This window comes from Cheilinus undulatus, linkage group 1, assembly GCF_018320785.1.
Source record: "Cheilinus undulatus linkage group 1, ASM1832078v1, whole genome shotgun sequence".
NCBI lineage: Eukaryota > Metazoa > Chordata > Actinopteri > Labriformes > Labridae > Cheilinus > Cheilinus undulatus.
Genome location: NC_054865.1, coordinates 39,354,678 through 39,370,424, shown reverse-complemented (window position 1 = coordinate 39,370,424; position 15,747 = coordinate 39,354,678). Strand labels below are relative to the sequence as shown.

Sequence of the window (15,747 nt, the reverse complement as noted above, 5' to 3'; positions counted from 1 at the left end):
TGCCTAATTTGTCATGAGTTTGGGGCTTCATTTTATATATTTGGAGATGTTTTTCATGGCTAAAATGTTGCCTTGTGGCTCATAACACAGTGGCATGTCATACAAACACACCCCAAATACCGATTTTTTAAAATTACTTTACAGGGACATTAAAAGTTCAAATGAAAGGCTAGGCCAATGCCTCTCCTCCTGCTATGACATACAAAGCACAAGCCAGTCTGTATTTGGCCTCAGGAAAAAAGGAGGCGCCAGGCAGGTCACAGCTGCTCCTCACACTATTGCTGCCTTCATCTACTGAATCCAACCACTATCTATTCTGGGATTCAACTAGGAAGGCATATCAACCTGTTAAGGTCTTGGGTAAAAAAAAAAATACATAGAATAACAACAAAAGCAGCATTCTCCTCCACCAGGAGAGCCTAAAACCACAATGGCCACAGCTCAGGAGGGGAAGAAGAGTTCAGCTGCAGAGGAGAGGACTGAAGAGATTTCTACATGAAGAATAGTGATCGTGGTTCTTTCAAGGCCAAAAACCTTTGAAGTCACCATGAGTAATGCTGCAGGAATATCAGCTAATGACACACTGCAGATGTCCTCTGGAAAATGATGCAATTGGACACAATAAAGACTATTTCAGTCTTTCCTCATCTAACCTTGATTTTTATCTCAGTTGCACCTTAAAGCCTGCTTTAAAGTCTGTGTGAGTCATCAGCATCAACACATGCTGTTCCTTAAAACACACCAACAAACCAAATGCTGAGCAGAAATAAAAACACTTTACAAATGCGTTTAGATTACTTTAACCCTGCTCTTACAGCCTGTACCGTGTTCAACAAGCACAGCCAGCTTTTTCATTTGACCAGAAAATGTACTATCTTTAGAGGTACATGTTGCTTTCATCATTGCTTCAAGGTTTTTCTGTGCAGGAAAGAAAGAGGGTGATTTCAAATGCCAATTTCACCTAACCTGGAGCAAAATGTCATAAAATTATAAAAGTTGTCCGAATGAAAAACTACATAATTTATTAGAAAAGGCTTTTCTTTAAAGCAGTTCTGGGAGGAAGAGTGGGCCAGATAGGTTTGGATTTTTTTTTACCCTTAATAAATAAAATCATCATTTAGAAACTGCATTTTATATTTACATGGATTGACTTTGTGAGATATTAAAATTGGTTGGATGATCCAAAACATTTTAGTGTGATAAAAGTGCAAAAAATACAGGAATCAGAAAGGGGGCAAATACTTTTTCACAGCAGTGTGTACATTTCTTTTTTGTGTCTTGCCAATCAGTCATTATAGAGGCTGTAGATTGAAAACAGAGCCAGAAGGAAAGACACATCTCATAGCAGAGACAAAATCCTACACCTTCTAATTAACTAATTTTATTGGTGATCAACTCAAAAAAGGTTGATTCAGATAATCAGCCAGGCTGATAATCAGTCAACCCCTATCTTGGGGTGCTAGTAGCCTAGTAGGCATGTCAATGCACCCCATGTACAGAGGCTGTTATCCTTTAACGGGCAGCCCAGGTTTAAATTCCACCTGCGGCTCTTTTCCCACTTTCTCCCTCCCCAGTTTTCAGCTCTATCCACTGTCCTAATTGAATAAAGGCGTAAAAGCCAGAAAATAAATCTTATAACAGAGAGAAAGACAAACATGTATGTCTAGTACAATAGTATTTTTTCTGTTAGAGTGCTTTGCTTTGCCTCTTCAGTTAAATCAGGACACAGAATTCTTGAAAAGCACTATAATTTATTTTCATGTTGTGAAACAGGCTACAATAGCTGTTTGATTTTCCACTTTGAACACATAATTTATTTTATTTACAGAACACTGAGGATTCATTTGTCAGCTCTCTCTATCTCTACCTGAAATGAAGTGAAAACAAAAAAGTTACGATAAAAGATCATGAAATGGCACACCCTCAGGTCTTACATCTCCTAACAGCATACTAAGCAGCCAGGTACTGTGCCGCCAAGCCTTTGTTCTCATTATTATTATTGTCTCTTGTTTAGAAGAGCTTTTATTTTTCCATTTAGTGTTGATTTGTTACTTTTTGTGAACAGGGAGGTGAATATAAAAAAACAAACATGTTTTAGTTGAAAATATAGCATCATGGTTTCAAGGTCCAAGACATCCCTCCGCGTGTTCATCTTTTGCCAACATTTCCTATTAAAAACTTCACAAATATTGTACCTTGCAACAGGGAGAAACACATAATGGAAGGTTCTGCTTTAGGTCCGTTCTCATCAGACAAAGGAAATAAATACCCTCATCTTTCACCTGAATGACATTTAAGGTGATACTTGTTCTCTGGTTCTGTCTTCATCGAGGTGTTTGACTCCATTCATTCATGTATGAGTAAACATGACATTTAAAGTCTTTCAAGGACAATACAAAGAGAGCTGGTATGTTAACACCTGTATTACAGTATTCATAAAATGCTGAAATCTAACCAGGTTTTGTATTTTATCCACATGGTATAACATCAGATTATTTTCTTTAACCATCAGCATGTTTAAAATAATAAATCAACTAGTGTTTGAAGCACTTTGGTGTATGTACATGCACATTATATTCCTCACTGCTGTTACACTGTAACAAAACAACAAATGTCTTTAACAAAGTCACAAACAAACCTCAGTTTCTTAACCCTCTAAATGTCAGATCATTATTTACCTCCATATCTTGTTCAAGTTCAGGACAGAAGCTGAGATTCTGTGTGTTCAGCAATTGCACTCCTCATCATAAATACTAAAAAACACATGGGTTTAACACTGACCAGTTCAGACCTCTCTTTCATCAGTGGACGGATGGACAATCATTAATAAGCTGCAGTCATCACAGTGTAGATAAACTGGTGGATCATGCTGCTAGTTTGAAGAGAAGGCAGCTAGGGGAGCTGAGCTTTTTTCTACATTCACCATCTCTTTCAGGAGGATCGATTTGTAAGTCGACACATCTGCTCCCCTGTGATCTGCTCCCACAGCCTCTGAGACACTGCTGAAACCCTGCTCTCTGTTAGGAAAAGATGAGAATATAAATGTGTATTAAGAATCACATCATGTTTTGCACAGGTGAAAATACTCAGGCTTACTCTCCTTTAGATATAGCTAATGTAGTCTATGCTTGAGAAACATTTTTGACCTAGTCTCTCTATTATTGAAATGGAGAACACCTGAATGCAATGAGTGCGTCTCAAGTGATTGCAGTAAATGCAATCACATATTTTGCATCACATATTCCAAGTTTACTGAAATTACTTTGTAGAAATTAGTTTTTACTATGACATTAAAGAGTTCTTTGTATTTTCTTTCGTCAAAAAGCAATCGATCTCAATGAGTCCTCATCTGGTTGAATCAAAACATTGGCCCTGACTCTATCGCAGTCATACTCACTTAAGTAGTTGTTCCAATTCCCGCTTTATCTTCGTCACAACAGGCGGACCCTGGTACGTCAGAGCGGTGTACAGCTGAACAAGTGATGCTCCTGCACGGATCTTATCTAAAGCATCCTGCCCACTGGCCACGCCTCCGATTCCAACTATTGGAATTTTACCTATAAAGCATTATCATTTTAAGTTTATTTCACATACATGTTAATATCATGACAACAACACTGATCATTAAATAGGTACCTTTAGTGAGGCTGTACATCTCTCTCACGGTGCTGGTAGAGAGCTCTTTGAGTGGCTGGCCGCTGAGCCCACCAACCTCAGACTTGTTTGGATCCTGAAGCGTCTCAGGTCTGGAGACGGTGGTGTTTGTCACCATCAAACCATCCACTCCCAGCTGCAAACACAGAGCGACCAAGAAGACAGGAAGTATCAGTGCAGCAGTGAGTAAAGGCAAACTGACTTTTACAGACCTCAAATATTAAATGTACTGTGATGAAGACCGTGCTGCTTAAATTTATCTTTGCTTTCTCTCTGTAATGTCTTTTCTTTTAAGGTTTGTCAGCTCCGTACTCCAGTGAGAGTAAGAATAACACTCAGCCTGTTAAAAAGAGAAGAAACAAAAAAGGTGCCCCATCATTTTAACCCCCTATAGAAACAGTTTTATATAAATGGCTGTTATCAATTAAAGTGAAATAAATATGTTTACTATACACCATTAATTTTGTATGTTTAAACACTTCTAACTGCATAACAAATAAATTGATTTTTGTTTTGTTTAATTTCTGTGCTTTTTGCCTCATTTTATTTAACCTGAGACTCTGAGTGCACATATGCACATTGTGGCTTTCCTACAACATATTAATAACTAATGCTTTGAGAATATATGACATACTTGTCCAAAATGTCCATTAAAGTTTAAGTAATTGGCTTTAAATCTTGGGAGAATTTGCTGCTTGGGTGTCAGAGAATTTGGTAATTTCCAAGAATTTACATGGAAATTTAGGGGATATATTTCTATGTTTTTCAGAATTTTATTGAAAGTTTTGGGGAAATTTTCATGGGAATTTGGGAAAGTTGTTTAGGGAATTTTTCTTTTGAAAATTTCTTTCTTTTTTGTGGAAATGTTGGAAATATATTTGTAAATTTTTTATATTTTGGAGGTAGGGTGGTCTTTAAAATTTTCACAAATTTTTGTGGAAATTTCGGAGAATTTGTTTGGATGTTTCTGAGATTTTCAGGGCCGACTTATCACAAATAATTGGGAGGAACTAAAAATACAATCCAAACAAAAGCTCAGGTCTCAGATGGTCAAACATACACTGTAATTTAAAGTACAATTTTTTTTTAATTGTAAAAGCACAACACACAAATTCCATTGCCAGGGGGGCTTCAATCACAGCAACAGTCAAAGGATGAAAAGAAGAGACATGCTGCTCTGCCCATGTCTGCTGCCTATTTACTGTTTTGTATTGAGGGTTTTTGTTCAGTAGTGAATTTCACATGATGAGGGAGAAAAGCTGTTAAAAGTGGCCTTCCTGGTCAATGCTGCCAGCTACACGAAAAAAATCTGAGCAGGCATGGAAAGTAACTAATTACATTTGCTCAAATTACTGTAGCTGATACTTTTAATATTTTTAGTACATTTGATTCTGTTCTTCTACCTCTATTAAAGTAAGTTTTAACTAGAGTCTGGTACTTTAATTTGATTAAATGCTTGTGGATGCCTGTTGTAAAGTGATCCCTGCTAAGGTTCTTCTGCTCATGTTGCTAATGGATTGCTGTTTATTGATGTGAGACACATTTATACCACGAGTGAAGTTATCCACCGTGTTAGAGTGTTTGCCTTTGACTTTAGATGCTACTAAAGGGTGCATAGTGCATATTCTTCATCAGTGTGCCTTGCCTTGTTTTGAGGTTGACTCTATTTTGTTCTTACCAGAGGAGACCCACCTTGCCACAGATTTTCAAGGGTTAGTGCAGCTCTGTCATACTATAGAATATATAACATTTTCAAATGTTTAGTTTAACTATATGAAGTGTGGACCAATATGGACACCTTATAACCATATAAAAGTTTAACTAACATTGTCAATTTTGCTGTGTATTCTACTTTATTATAGAGGTGTGACTTTACCTGAACAACCTGGTTGGAGATCTATTCTCTTGTTGTTGCCAGTAAGGAAAGATTATATTTTACTGTAAAACTCCGCAGTAGCCACTCAGTACTTAAAATAAACTTTGAATTTTAGTTTTACTTGAGTAGATTTATAGACTGGTACTTTTACTTGTACTTAAATAAATTTTATCCAGCATAACTGTACTTTTACTTGAGAACAATAGTTGGGTACTTTTTCCACCTCTGATTCTGGGATCTCGATATCAATTAGGATGGCCACTTTCAACAGCTTTTCTTCCTCATTACATGAAATTCCTTTATGAAACAGAAAAAGTGGTTTTACTGTTTGGTAAATACACATTTTAGAGAACAGTTTTTATCGAACAGTCTTCAGCACAAAACAAGAAGCAACAAAAGTGCGTGGAACTGAACAGTGCTGGTCTCTATGTGACCTGACAATGTCTTGTGGGGTCATAACGTTACTGGTACGGAGGATGGAGTTAAGCATCACTACTACAGTCCCAGTTCATGCATCCCTGTGTTGCAGCCTTTGACACAACATCCAGTTTTTCCACAGCAACGTCAAACATGTCATGTCCGTCATGGCAGCTCTGTCAAGGCAAGGACCATGACCAGACATGAACCATTGCAACTTTGAAGTTAAGAATTTCTCTGGCTTTGAAAACCACTGAAAATACATTTGGTTGAGTTAATACTCAACTGACAATACATACAACACTGATTAGTCGTTTCTCTAATGACTGTAGATATTTCAGTGCAAAAATTCTACATCTTATGCCTTTAAAGCTTTTTCTTTGTTCGGACAGATTCTGTACAAGCAAGATGATTGCTGCACCCTTGGGTGTGTGTGGTTTGCATGAGATCATGTGACACAGCACAGAGAAGAGTTGTGATTTTATTAACTTAAAGAGGATGAATGAACAATAAAGCTATTTAACAACTAAGATTCAAAACTGACTAACATAATAGCAGAAAGTGTATATCTAAATACATATTTCTCATCAATAGAGGTACTATCCTTTCAAGGGTAAACTTCTCTCTGCCAATAAAACCCAACTTAAGCAGATTTTGCATGACTATGTAAAACAGATTATATCAAACAAATTGAGAGTTAGTGGCTTTAAAGGCGGTGGAACAAAACAAACCTCTGTGACGACATCAGCGATATCCTGTTTGTCCTGTGCTGTGAGGTCAGGAGCGATCTTCACCAATACTGGTGGTTTGCATCCTCCCTGCAGGGCATCACGCTCCTTCAGCACCTGAGCAGATTGTTTAAAATGTGAGCCAGTCAGGTAAGGGAGCAAACAGATAAGCTAGCCTTCTAACAGCACAATGAAAGGGTTAAAAAACAAACAAAAATGCTACAATATTGGAAAAACATTGAACCACAGCAAGCTTAAAAGCATCTCATTTGCAAAATCAGGACATTATTCAGTAGTGTTTTGTCAAATATGAATCCAATTCCAAGCCCTCAAATCCAAATTGAATAAATAAATTTGATTTTTACTTATAAAGTTGTCAAGTAACAAAAAATTCTCTTTGGATTCTTTTATTCTTTTTATTTCAATCAGTATTAAACCAAAACCCTTGATCCTGTTCTTTCAATCATATTCAAAATATTCACACATTCTATCACTGAAATGTAACATTGGATAAAACATGTTCCGACTTATTTTTCCTCCTCGCTAGGAACAGGAAAGTGAAAACATCATGTGGGAATAATATAAATCCATTTTCTCTTTAGAATATTTATTGCATTTTGCCTTGTTAAGATTCAAACTGAGTGCTTCTTGCTCCTCTATGAGGGGCAGAGGCTAATTGTGCTTATTGCTCCCATGCATCGTACCTTCAAGGGACTAGTTTGATTTAGTTGTACAGTATTGCGGAGTATGATATTAATTAAACAATTATTTTAAAATAATGGGTTGTTTTCTCTTTATTATAATGTTTATTCTTTGCATACTTATGAAATGACTTTGCCTTAATTGTAATTTAATTAAAGGCTGGCAATGAAGATAAAAATGCATGTTTTTGTATTTATGTATTGAGAGTTACTGCTGGGTCCCAAACCATTTATTTCATGAACTTTTGAACCGCCATACCGTGTGTAAGAGCTGGCGGAGCTCAGCCTTCCCCTGTAGATCCCTGAGGCCTGGAGTATTGGGACTGCTGACGTTGACCACCAGGTAGTCAGCCAGGGGGCCGAGCACTCTCACCCCCTCCAGGTAATCAGCTCCTGCATCCTGGGACAGCTTGTTCTTCCCCAGGTTGATGCCCAGGGGAAGGCCAGCTATAAACACAGGGACACGGACGTATGCAAACGAACACAAACACACACAAATAGGAAAGTTCAGATGAGCAGGTACATCATCAGACGCATGACTCAACTGGAGCATAGTGCACTGGTGTGCTGAACAGTCTGTAACCAGGTGTGGACCAGACACGGTAAAACAAGGAGACAAAGACAGGTTAAGGTCGTTTAAAGAGGTGAATAGTGTATTAAACCACTATCTGATTTCCACATTCAAAATTAAGTTAAATCTGAAGTATACACTGCCCATCCAAAAAAAGTCACATACTCAAATATTTTGTTGGGCCACCTTAGCTTTGATTACGCTGTGGCATTGTTTCGATAAGCTTGCAAGCGTTGCATTAATTTTTCTTCAAGATCTTGTCCAGTCTTCTCCCAGCACATCCCAAAGATTCTAAGGTCTGGACTCTGTGGTAGCCAATCCATGTGTGAAAATGATGTCTCATGCTCCCTGAACCACTCTGTCACAGTTTGAGCCTGATGAATCCTGGCATTGTCATCTTGGAATATACCCGGGCCATCAGGGAAGAAAAAATCTATTGATGGAATAACCTGGTCATTCAGTATAATCTGGTAGTCAGCTGACCTCATTCTTCAGGCACATGACGTTGCTGAACCTAGACCTAACCAACTGCAGAAACCCCAGATCATAGCACTGCCCCCACGGGCTTGTACGGTAGGCACTAGGTATGATGGATGCATCTGCACTCGTCAGACCACATGACCTTCTTCCATTGCTCCAGAGTCCAATCTTCATGCTCCCCAGCAAATTGAAGCCTTTTGGTCCGTTTCGCCCCACTGATAATTGGTTTTCTTAAGGCTACACAGCTGTTTAGTCCCAATCCCTTGATTTCCCTTTGCATTGTGTGTGGAAATGTTCTTACTTTCACCATGAAACATAGCTGTGAGTTCTACTGTTGTTTTTTTATGATTTGATTTCACTTAACGTTTAAGTGAGCGCCGATCACGATCATTCAAGATGTTTTTCCGACCACATTTCTTCCCTGAAGATGATGGTTCCCCACCCCTTACAGTTTTTAATTATGGGTTGGACAGTTCTAAGTAGTTTCAGCAATCTCCTTAAATGTTTTCTTTGCGTAATGCATGCAGATAATTTGACCTTTCTAAAACAGATGAACATCTTTTCCATGACCACAGGATGTGTCTTCCGACATGGTTGTTTAAGAAATGAGAAGCTACTCAATGCATCAGGTAGGGTTAAAAAACTTGTTGCCAGCTGAAGCAGTGAAACATAATCATCCATGTGGTAATTATCCAGTGTGAGGCTCTTACCTATTTGCTTAGTTATATCCAGTACCAGTAGTCAAAACAGCCTCTTTCAGGGTCTCCCAGGTGGCAAAAACATTTAACCTGCTTTCTGCATGAAGATTTTCACTGCTGTCAGCAAAGTCTACAATGTGCAGTTTCTGTACAACTTTGTTTCTTCTTATTCTCATACGACCATGGGTCCTCATGTGAGGACATTATATTGTGGATTCCCTGTAGCAAAACTTTAAGTTTTGCTGAACTTAAGCCTGTTAGCCTCATTCGTGGACACTGTCTTCCATATTGGTTTGCTATTAAAAGCACATTACACTTACCACAATGCGCTAAAGCTGGTCACGACATAAAACTGGTCAAGATACACTCTTCAAATCATTTAACTGAAACTTGTTTATTTGTGCTTGTTGATGTTTGAAGCTTGATATGGCATTCAAATTTGACCAGTTTTATCAACACAACAAGCTACAACACCACTAAACAGCAAGCACTCGTATGGGGACATTGGTACTTTATTATCATATTTATCTTTTAATATAGCTTGAGAAGGCTGGAAAGAAACCAACAGTTTACAAGTAAAAGTGAGTAAAAGGCTCAAAATGCTCAGTTACACATGTTTTCATCAGGTGGATTTGTAATCCTGCTAGCTACCAGTACAAAGGTTGAGGTCTCACCCACAGTGATAGTTATGAAGTATAGACACACAGCCCATTAGTTGTGCTGCACACCTCTTCTGGTTACTTGTCCTTAATTGAGGATTTTTTCAATCAATCTAGCTCTCCACAAGACTCAACAGTATACTTCAATTTTATTTAAATGCAGGATTATGACCTAATGAGGCAGAAAAACAACGTTAAAAAGTGGCACTGCTAGCCTGGTCTGTGCACTATAACTCAGCCCATTTAGAAATAAGGCAGCCACTTGTAAAACACAATGAAAGGGGGTGATCGTGACAGTTACAGTCATAATGCTGCATATTAGGATGCATGACATTGAATTTTTGCTGATATCCAATATGCTGATATTTACAAAATATTTTTAGCGGATACTGATTATTGATACCAATATTTAAATGAAGAGAAGACCACGAAGTTAAACCCTTAGAACGCACAATTTAAAGTTTTTGGATGAACAAATTAACAAACTATACTTTAAAATGTAGGAAATAATGATGAATAAAGAAAAAGACTTCAGCTGACATAGGTGTGTTATTCCAGGCTAAAACACCTCTAACTTAATTGTTCATATGGCCAATATTTACAGCTAACACAAGCTGTTTTTTATTGCCAAAGTATCATTTGTAAATATCACTAAATTAAAATTCCAGCCAAAACCGACTGATCACTTTTTACATAAATATCTGCCTAGTGAATGTGTTAGCATTTTAACTAGGCATATTGTTCCTATTCGTATATAGGAATTTTAGATAATAAAAGTGCATTTTATACAGGTTTTACAGTGGTTACATTTCCCACAAGATCAGAAAACAAAAGAAGTTCATGCTAACCTTTACTGTGCTGTTTCTGTGCGTCTACTCTGGCCACCAGCCTCTGCTGTGCATCTGCCAAACCACAACTGTTGAATCCATATCTGAAAAAGACAGATACAGTGACACACCATTTCAAAACACATAAACATTTGGGGCGCAGATGTCCTAGTGGTTAGGTCACACCATATGTACATGGGCAGCTCCATTCCCTCATGTCCCAGCCCCATTCACTCATCCCTGTTTCTGTCTCTATCTTCTGTCCTCCTCTCTAGATAAAGGCATAAAAAGCCCCAAAATACATGTTTAAAAATATAAATTTTTTATATAAACTGCCACCATAATAACCTTACAAGATTCTCAAACAATGAACAGAGTAATCTTTGTGACTCTGTTACTCCATTTCTTACAATTTATTTGAACTATTTAGTCATCGTAATACCAATATAAAACATAATTTTTCAGGATATATCAAAGGGTTTTATAAGTGAGTAATATTCAGATGTTATTCTTGCTATGATTAATCAACTTTCAAATTAATATCTATCATACTTTTTAAACATGTAAACACTGTGTGTCACTATTAAGCAGTTTTTAATCACTGCCACTGTCCATATAATGTTCTGTAGTGTTAAAATCACGTGTCGGTTCTCAAAATTTGTTGATTCTCTTTCACCAAACTCAACATGTATTTTTATTTCTACACTAACTGCAGAAATCTTATATGAATAATTAAAAAGACACAGAATGCAGCAATAGACAAACCAGATGTGAGGCTACAGCAAAGCTCTGTAATAAATACCGTGAATAAAGTAGTCTTACAAGGGTATACTGTGAATAATAGCACCAGGTGAAAGAGAAATCTAATGTCATTAAATATACAACTGTGATTTTAAAACATCCTAAGAAATAAATAAATCAATAATTCAGTGGTTGACATAAAAATGCAAGGCATGTGGCAATTTCATTTTGTATAATGAAGGCAAGAACTCATTAAAGAGCTGGTTTCCTTCATTTAATTTATTCAAAGCTTTAGAAAAATGAGGAAAAGCAATGAAGCCATGTTTACAGCTTCATAAATGTGAAGCCAAAGGAAACAGATACGTGGGCAGCATAATCTCTGAAAGTACCGAGCGATGTGGAAAAACAACATTATAAAGCCACATTTCCATCTCCTGCACTTGTTTTCTGTTGTAGGGATTTAAACATGAACAAAGATTAATGGGGATCATTTACTGTTGTTTAAACTGAATGAGAAATGCAATATAAAAAGAAGGTGTTAAGCTATGGAATATGTTAAATTCATGTAAATCATACATTGATTTAAAGCTAAACCTTGCATGTAAATTTGGGATCCATTTGGTTCAAACTGTTTCAACAACAACTCTTACATTACAGCCGTCCTAAACTAGAATTGTGATGCTATTGTAAAAATCTGGATGATGGTTTATTTCGAGGTGTATGTAGCCAGTCTTGTCTGGCTGGAAATAAAGCAAAATTTAATTTAAATATCTAAAAAAGTTTGAAAAGAGGTCCTAAATGTCCAATCTGAGTGGATGTTACTATGAAAACAATAAGGATAAGTCATTGGGAAAGTTACTATGATGCCAAGCCTAAAAGAGTTCTTTAGAAGTGACTCACTATACATTCACCATTCCCCCACATGTTACTGTGTAAACATAGTTTACGACAGCTATTCCTTGACCAAAGTGTATTTTGAAACGTACCTGTTAATAATACCATGATCTTCAATGAGCCTGAACACACGTGGTTTGGGGTTCCCCTCCTGAGGTTTGGGAGTGATTGTGCCAACTTCAACAAAGCCAAAACCCACTTTGTACAACCCGTCTACAGCCTCTCCGTGCTTATCAAAGCCAGCTGCAATCCCTATCGGGTTTTTGAACCTGAGGCCGAGGACATTCACTTCCTGTAGATACATGGCAACATAAAAGCAAAATCTTGATAGGTCTGGTAATAACAACAACAACCTCATATTTTGTAAACTACTCATTTTGCTGCAGCATTAGAAAAGCTGGAGCGGCTGCTGAAACTGCACCACTGTTTACAGAAGATACACTTTTCAACCTTTTGTCCAGTATAGTAGTGACTCCCCTTTATGTCAACAGCCTTCGCTGATTTTATGATCAAAATTGTCTCAATGGGAACTGGCGCTGAAAAAAGTAAGATAGCATGCATACCAATGATGCAGGGTCCTGGTAGCGGTTCAGAGGAACCACACCAAGACCGATCATCTTCACTGCCAATACATGGGCTGTCTCTGCTCCCACAATCCTCTGCAGCAAGGGCATCAGCTGGTTGGCATAGAAACGCTCATCCCCAACAGCAGTGAGGTAAGAGGCAAAGAGAAGGCTACCTGAGCCGATAACCTTCACTGCTTCTTTCAGCTGTTTCTGTAGACAAAAGAGGAGTAAATACATTCAGCTTTGTTTTAAAAAGTAGAACATTAAAATTTGATTACTATCATTATACCCAAAGCGGTTCAATAAGCTCATGAATTTCTTGTAGTAACGAGGCAAACTGTAACACAACTCCTACTTACATGAGAAGTTCAGCATTTACAGATTAACAATACTTCTTCTATAATAATAATACTTCACCTTTGTCCTCTTCATACCTCTAAATCAAAAAAGAAAAAAAGAAAAAATAGGATGTCCTAGCCGCTAACAAGTCAGTTACCTTTTCTGTTGTGAAATTAATAAGAAAGACAAGGACAGAAAAATAAAGAACAGTAAAGAACAACCTTGATTGTTTGAATTAATTCAGCATTATACATCAGCTCAGGCAGCCCAGGTGTTCATGTGATCTACGGTTTTCTCTAATTTGTCACATTGTAGAGCAGTTTGGACTCAAGACTCACCCTCTACAGTCTTTCATCATTTTATAATAAGGCTATGAGAATAATGGAGAAAAACCCATCCACTGGCATCACTGCCACAAACTTTAAAAAAAAGGATGCACAGTATTATCGGCTCGATATCGGCATGGCCAGATATTATCATCATCATCAATCCTGACAATAAGTGTGTACATTTTAATATCAGTATCGGTTAAAATAAATGTGTGAATATTGGATATCAGCAAAAATTCCCTCTCATGAATCCCTATTGGAAAGCATAACACATTTGTGTTTTCTCATATTAGTTTTCAAATATATAATATAATATAATATAATATATACAGTATAAACAATCTAGCAACTGAACTTCTGTTGAGATAAAGGAGGTACAAGACGCACTGGTAACTTTAACATACAGCATCAGCGTTCTTCATTTGATGCTTTGAATTCTAGAATGCAGAACCAACTGAAATAAAATAAATCACATATTTAAAACCTTTCACAAGAATCTGGCTAAAAGTAAACTAGAGTTTGCTTTATACACCTTGATTGGAGTCCACCAGTGTTAAATTAAAATGGTTGGATGTGGTTTGGAAAAGCACACACCTCTCTAACAAAGATCTCACACCTGATATCTGACCATATCAGAGCAAAAACCAAGCCATGAGGCCTAAGGAAGTGCCTGCAGAGCTCAGAGACAGGATTGTTGCCAGGCACAGATCTGGGAAAGGATACAACAAAAACATTCTGCTGCACTGAAGGTTCCCTAGAGCACAGTGGCCCCCATAATTCTTGAATGGAAGAAGTTTGGTGCAACCAAGAGCTGGTTTCCTGAGGAGAACAGCCTTAGTAAAAGAGGTGACCAAGAACCCGATGGTCACTCTGACTGAGCTCCAGAGATCCTGTGCGGAGATGGGACAAAGTCACAGAAGGACAATCATCACTGCAGCCCCACACCGCTCTGGGCTTATGACAGAGTGGCCCCTCCTCAGTGTAAAACACATGCCACTTTAGAGTGGTGTGTGCCTTTCCAAATCATGCCCAACCAATTTAAGGTTCAAGGTTCTTTATTAGTCCCCAAAGTGTACATTTGTTATGCAGACAGGTATTCATCATCCCAGAGACAAAACAACACATAACACTGTTTCACAATTTAAACCACAATCAGACAGAATATGTTAAAACTACATAGCTAAATGAGAGCAAAAGAAGGAGGTTGACTGGCTGCTCAGTATGATTGAGATGCTTCAATAATAAACCAAAATTGGGTGCTCTTGGAAACCAAGGGGGAAAAAACCTGTCCAAAAAGGAGGAGAAAACCAGGCACTCCAAACAAAAAAATGTGCTCATGAGGAAGGTAATACTAAAAAGCCTTTATCACATAGCTAAATGTTCAAACAAACATTGATGATTAAAACCAAGACTCTCTAATATTCTGTTCAAGTAAAGGTGCAGGAGCTTGTGCTTTAGCTACATACGGTATAAGACTTTTTAAGTGAGCAGTTAACTGTCACCTTATTTAAACAGTTTAATACTACCAGTTTTGACTTGTTATAAGGATATGTTTGAAGACTGCGGCAAAATGTTTTAAACTGCATTGTATGGTTAGGTTTAGAGAGCCTTGAATGTCCACCACAAATGTTTCTGATAAAGTTACTTCACTCTCTATTTAGCTAAATAAAAAAAACCAACAAAACTGAACTCAAGCATCTGCTCTTAAATTATTTTAACTCAACCTTTCTATTTCCAGAGAGCAAGAGAGTCAAAGAGCAAAGACAGTAAAGCAGCTGCATGTGTTTGTGTGTTGATGTTACTGAGCTATAGCTTATAGTGCTTCAGTGTTTCCTGGTTTTATTTTAGGCGGAGCAACACAAGCTAGCGTTAGCAGTTAGCCACATATTATCGTCTCTACGACGTTGACAATTACCAGATTCTGTGAAAGAAACCCAGCTTAAATAGTCTCTTAAATTACCTTCAGATGTCCCGCCATGGACACAGTCCTGTCATTGCATCAGAGGGCATTGAATGCATTTCCTAACATGTTACACAAACACACGCGGGAACAACTTCCTGTATGCAGTCTCGCGAGATTTCCACGCTGAGTTTGGCTGGTGGAGAAGAAGCAGGGGTGTCTGCTGTACAGCTCAACTCAGGTGCTTCTTAAGTGTTAATAATAATAATAATAATAATAATAATGATAATAATAATAATAATAATAATAAAATGTGGACACTGAAGGTGGCTGAAAATAAGTCTCTTCAATTAATCTGACAACAAGA

The 15,747-nt window shown here is 37.6% G+C and overlaps 1 protein-coding gene across 1 annotated transcript; it reads right to left on the bottom strand.

Annotated features, from left to right (window-relative positions):
- Positions 1-1,731: 1,731 nt before the first annotated feature.
- dhodh (dihydroorotate dehydrogenase) lies at positions 1,732-15,532 on the bottom strand. Its single transcript, XM_041791961.1, has 9 exons — positions 15,441-15,532; positions 12,810-13,022; positions 12,339-12,538; positions 10,633-10,715; positions 7,636-7,823; positions 6,679-6,792; positions 3,637-3,790; positions 3,398-3,557; positions 1,732-3,017 (listed from the first exon to the last, which is right to left on the bottom strand). Exons 1-9 carry the CDS (start codon positions 15,456-15,458, stop codon positions 2,873-2,875), a joined length of 1,275 nt encoding a protein of 424 aa, XP_041647895.1. The 5' UTR covers positions 15,459-15,532; the 3' UTR covers positions 1,732-2,872.
- Between the last annotated feature and the right edge of the window lie 215 nt (positions 15,533-15,747).

Coding starts and splice junctions, on each gene's coding strand:
- dhodh (XM_041791961.1), bottom strand. Junction 10,716..12,338: donor GATCATGGTATTATTAACAG/GTACGTTTCAAA, acceptor TGTCTTTTTCAG/ATATGGATTCAACAGTTGTG. Junction 6,793..7,635: donor TCCGCCAGCTCTTACACACG/GTATGGCGGTTC, acceptor CAATCTGCTCAG/GTGCTGAAGGAGCGTGATGC.